At 43.0% G+C, this 5569-nt stretch overlaps 1 protein-coding gene across 1 annotated transcript; it reads left to right on the forward strand.

Annotated features, from left to right (window-relative positions):
- Positions 1 to 669: 669 nt before the first annotated feature.
- On the forward strand, positions 670 to 4297 carry FGFBP2 (fibroblast growth factor binding protein 2). The gene is made up of 2 exons (XM_035113223.2): positions 670 to 1891; positions 3754 to 4297. The coding sequence occupies exon 1, from the start codon at positions 1231 to 1233 to the stop codon at positions 1879 to 1881; it is 651 nt and encodes a 216-aa protein (XP_034969114.2). The 5' UTR covers positions 670 to 1230; the 3' UTR covers positions 1882 to 1891; positions 3754 to 4297.
- Positions 4298 to 5569: the final 1272 nt, after the last annotated feature.

The raw sequence follows: 5569 nt of genomic DNA on the forward strand, positions 1-5569 counted from the left end.
AGCGGAACCCCCGTGCAAAATGGTCGCCACCTGCATACATAGCTTGATGACATGTCTGCGTAAGGTTTCCAAAACCGAAAAGGTTTTAGCAGAAATGGCACAACAAGGATATCTGCCAAATGTCAATGGGAAGGTACAGTAGTTCCAGAGCACAGGCCTTGTCACACTGAGGACTAGACACCACACAGATGTGGAGTGAACATCTGTATTATCCCATGGTCTTGGTGAAGGACACTTTCCATGGGCAGAGTGGTCAAGGTGAAGGACAGCTCCCCTTCTCACCTGGGGGGGGGGTGTTGTTTGTTATGAGATGGTAAATAGTTGCTGGTTACTGAAGATTCCCACAACATTCATGTGCAAGGAAGCCTGGTGGAAAGGTCTCTTGACTGTGGCCGGCTTTGCATGTCATTCATGTGTCACTGTGTCTTTTTACTCCTCGCGGGGGGCGGGTCCTCGAACCGCAAGACCTCTCCTCCTTGCAGAGGGGAGGCTTTGCGGGTGGGAGCTACACCCTGCCCCCCAGCTGGCACTATTGGCCAGCTGGGAGGCTTGGCGCAGCAGTGGGCATAGGCTGGTGCACTGGCAGGGGGGCGAAGAAACGGCCCCTGCTAGCGTGGGAAACAGCTCCCGCCCGCAAAGCCTCCCCTCTTGCAAGGAGGAGAGGTCTTGGCAGAAGGTTTGCCAGCAGTATAGCATCTCTGCCTCCTTGCCCCCCAGCTGAGCCTATTGCTGCACTCTGTACCCTAGAAATCACATCTGGAAGAGATTTACACTCCCCTTCCTTCTATCTAGGTTTCTATTATACAAGCCAGGTCAGCATCCCTAATTCCTTGACCATGCTTCTGGCTACTTCTGTGTAATCTGACAAGACCTGACATGGAAGGCAACTGGAGAATAGAAATAGTCATCTGTTAAAGATCCAATGTGATGTGTGCATGTTAGACAGAAATATTTATTTTAGTTACACAACTGCTGTGCTGTGTGCTGGAGCAGCAAGATTTGTCTTGTTTCCTTCCTGAATGTTCACAGGTTATTTGGCATTCCCTTGAGCTATAAATTACAGCCATAAGCTTGTTTGTTTAAAAGTAGGCTGGAGTAGGAAAACGATACACGCACACCCTGAAAAAGAAGGGAGACTTATTTCTACGTCAGCCCGTTAAAGCAGCCCATTTCAACTTTCTCTTGCGTGGAGAACTAAGTTTCTCTAAGGAGCTCACTCTCTGCTTTGCTATGAAGACGGCCACAATCTTTTTCGTAATTTTTATCAGTTTCATGGGAGGCTTAGGAAAAAATCCAAGGCCAAAGAAAAGGAGCAACAGTGACGAAATAAATTTTTATACTAAAGTGAAAGATGCCTGCACGATGAATATGAGTGGAAATGGCGAAGTGAAACTCAGAATAGAATGCAGGAGTCAAGGCAAAATTTACTGGTGTGAATATACTGGGAATCCATCACTTTGTCGTTCTTTTAATAACAACCCAAGGATTTATTGGAATCAGATTGCCATGGACCGAAGGAAACAGACCAATGCCTGCCAGCCCAATGTGGTTTTGAAGCCTTCCATGTGCCAGAGGGCTCCTCCTGAAGCTCACATGAAGCAAGTGGCTTCCAGCATAAAGCCAAACCCAGATACTGTCAGTCAAGCAAAGGCAGTCCCGAACCCCGCAACTTCTCCAAAGCAAGTTAAAAAAAGCCAGGCAGGAAAAGCCTTACTTAAAAAAACAGGGAAACCCAAACCATCTCCTTTGCCTCCTACAAAAGCAACCCAAGAAGGTCAGATGTCTGGAAACGATTCTGAAGCTATGAAGTTAGCGCAGAAGCATTGCTGGGAGTCCCTGCACGACATCTGTTCCTACATCATCAGCATCTTTAGAGGCTGAGGAGGAAAAGGTAATTTTGTCTCTATCATTCTGAATTTCTGAGAGCTGGTTCTAGAATTACAGCTTGAACCCAGGAGCATGTCTTAACTCAAAAGAAAGGATATGGCAAGATTGATTTATTGTAATAAGTTAAGAGTACCGGGGGGGGGCATGTATTAGCAAAATCCCACTAAATTAAGTGCTTCTATATCCAAATGATTTTAATGGCAACTATTTGAGCATATGCACTTAATTCTCCATTTGAAATCAACATGACTTAGATTGGTTAATCTTTAGCTGGATAAAGTTGTTTAGCTATGAGCCAGGTTGTTTAGTGACGAACCCCAGCTATTTAGTGATGAAACGAGCACTTTCCAGTGAGATACATTTTCAGTTAATAGTTCTGAGGTGCACCAAAAGTTCTACCCAAGTTATTTCTACTCAAGTTATGCATAAGACCTTATTAACTGGTATTACTCTAATGCTTTTCTTATAGGACATTTCCTGCTAAAGAGCTATTGCACCAGAGTACTTTGAGCTCTGTTCCCCAAGAATATATTATTTTAACTATATTTGTTGGCTTGTAAGTTTGTTTTGTTAGGTCATTCAGCCAAGGCACATGTGCAGTCAAGCCAATTGCACCTAATGGGAGAACAGACAAAAGTTCCGTCTTTCAGTGTGTTGTTTTATAAAAGCTGTTTCCATTTTGGTGTCATACCGTATTAAGGGACAGGGTGGGGTGGGGAATGCGAGTTTCTCTCTGGCAATGGTAACTTATGCTGCTTTTAATGTCTTGAGAGGCATCTAACTACAGGTTGTTGATTTACAAATCTGTTCTTAACTTAGTCAATCAGCAAAGCAGATTATTAAACATCTAAATTTTTTGTCCTAATTTTATGGCTTGAAGTTAAATAGAAGAGGTATGCATTTTAATGTGTAAAATGAATATAAAAGAACATTGTACAGAAAACTTTGCAGCCAGTGGTGTTCACTAGATTGACTGTTGTAAGGTTCTCATCTAAGTTCGACCATAGATTTTGTTGGTAGTTCTTAGCCAGAAATTACCCTCAGCATCCATGCTATGGTTGAAGTAAGAGCCATTTCCTTCAGAAGGAAGGTATACTGGTACCCTGAAAGTGATAGTCCAAGAAAAAAACCCTCTGCTACATGTATGAGAAAATGCAGGTCTATTCTGGATAAATGTGTGAGTCTTTGTCCAGTAAAAGCCTTAAACAACATATGGAATATATGATGGGCGGTATCTAAGAAGCTAACATTCCATACCACCAAGAACGCTGAAACTTTTAGATATAGAACCCAAAACATTGTGCTTGTTGGTAAAGGCTGAAAATGGAACGATAGTACCCAATAGTCAACATTCAGGACATAAGTGTGAAATTCATAATAGGGACCCCAAGGTAGAGCAAACAAAAAACCTTAATTGGAAGAGATGTTCGACTGTTGAATAGACTCCCTCTGGAAGTTATGGACTATCCTACCTTGGAAATTTTAAAGCCGCTGTTAGATGGCCATGTGTGAAGGATGCTTTAGTTGAGATTCCTGCATTGCAAGGGGTTGGGCTAGATAACCCTCAGGGTCCCTTCCAACTCTACGATTCTATGAATTATGTGGCTCCTTGGAGTAGCTTCCAGAAACCTGGGTTTATGCTTACAGAATGCAAACTGAATTTACTAGTAGATACAGTATATGTGAAGCCTCCTTTGAAATCTGCCGCCGCCGCCAAAATGTTGGTAGAACTTATGATAAAATATTTGTGTCACATGAAGTACAATGCAATATTTAAATTCTATGTATTTTTATAGAAAAGAAAGATCCAGTGTCTGCTTTTAAGGAGACAGCTTTCTAAACTATTTATTTCTTCTTGTTTTGCAGGGCAAAAGCCTTACAGTTGCTGAGCTCCCGACATCATTACTTTTTTCAGCTGGGTTTATATAAACCACATTACTTTTTTTTCCAGCTGTTCTTTTTCCCCTGTATCTCTGAGTATTTTAAACTACAGCCCCAAAGATCTCCAGGAGGAGATAGCTACGAGTCATATAGCAGATGCCAATTTAATGACATTGTGCTCTAAATTGTACTATGTTAAGCACACTAATGGCCCGCTGAACACCAGGCTATAAATATTGTTCGAGTTTGTACAACTAATTAAAAAAAATCCATGTGTGTTTACTGAAATTGCATAATATGGGCTAAGAAAGTCAATTTCCATTTAGACGAGTCTGTTAATTGAAGTGGCAGAAAATGTAATTTAAGGTGCAGTTGTAAGCATGTTGATAAAGCTATTGCTGGTGCACACTCTGTCCTTACCCCAATATATCAATGTGGATGACATTTGGATTCTATTGAAGGCAGTAGTTTTGGCCCCACACCCCTAAGAACCTCTTCATATGGTGAAACTGAGCATCTTATTCCTATGCCCAGAAGCAGTGGCAGACCCTGGGGTTTCAAATTTCAGGGGTTGCCCAATTTTAGCATTGCCCAGAGGCTTTGTGCCCAGCATGACCGAACCAGTCACACTTCTCTAAATCCAGTTCTGCCAAAGGCAAAGTTCCAGACCATGCAGGAAGGAACCCACCATGGTGGCTCCTCCTGCTGCCATTGAATTGACAAAAAAGTGAATGTCAGGGGTTTTGGTCGAAACAAAATAAAATAAATTTCTTTGTCATTGGTATGAGCTTTCGTGTGCATGCACACTTCTTCAGATTTTTGTGCATGCACACGAAAGCTCATACCAATGACAAACCTAGTTAGTCTCTAAGGTGCTACTGGAAGAAAAAAAACTTTTTTATTTTGTTTCGACAACGCCAGACCAACATGGCTACCTACCGGTACCTGTAACTAGGGGTTTTGGTGTTTTTGGTTTTTTAAGCAGGTTGCCCTCATCTTTCGCTAGCTAGCAAGAACAGTGGCTGCAAGTGGCTGCTCTAGACACTTCTACATGAGAAAAGGTGCAAAAAAAAGCTTTGGCCATAGATGGCTACGGGTGAATTAAACCCTTGGGCCACAAATGGATAGCCACATGCTGCAAACAATGAGGAAGGGGCTTTGTGTTCATAGAAGGGCAATTTATCACTCTAGAGCAGGGCTGCCAACTTTGAGGAATGAAAAAAAATGGTTTATTCAAGCCCTGAACAACCTTTGGTAAGTATTCTGGGTGGGGTTACGGTGGTGGTGCATAACATTCAGGTGAAACCTCTCATGCTTCAGAAGACAAGGAAAAGGAAAAAAGACATATTTCCCCCGTCTCATTCTCCTGAACTGAGTACACCATCCCAGTACACGTAGCTAGGTTGGGGAGCCTGTGGTCCTCCAGACATTGTTGGGCTCCAGCCCCAGCCAACAAAGCCAGGGTGAGCGGGTTGCAGTCCAGCAACATCTGGATGGCCACAGCTTTCCCATCCCTGATATAGAGCATCAAAGCAACAAAATGCTTCTGTTTGGGGTAGCCAGCTCTCTCTCACTATATTCCACAGTAGAGGAAGATCAGGGGGAAAGACAAGAGAGAGAAGTGCTTAAAGAGTCTGTTCCATGAACAGGAGCCCTTTTCTTAACCCATGTGTCTTAGAGGGTGGGGGATACATTGGCGCGTTTTGATGCGAGTCTCCAGTGAACACAGGTGACACTGAGTGCCTATCCATTTGAAAGCAATACGAGGTCACCCAAAAATAAGGGAGTGGTTTCTGCATAC

The sequence above is a fragment of the Zootoca vivipara genome, chromosome 9 (assembly GCF_963506605.1).
Source record: "Zootoca vivipara chromosome 9, rZooViv1.1, whole genome shotgun sequence".
NCBI lineage: Eukaryota > Metazoa > Chordata > Lepidosauria > Squamata > Lacertidae > Zootoca > Zootoca vivipara.

Bases quoted from the DNA above. Each gene is read 5' to 3' on its own strand.
- FGFBP2 (XM_035113223.2), top strand. From the start codon at position 1,231: ATGAAGACGGCCACAATCTTTTTCGTAATTTTTATCAGTTTCATGGGA.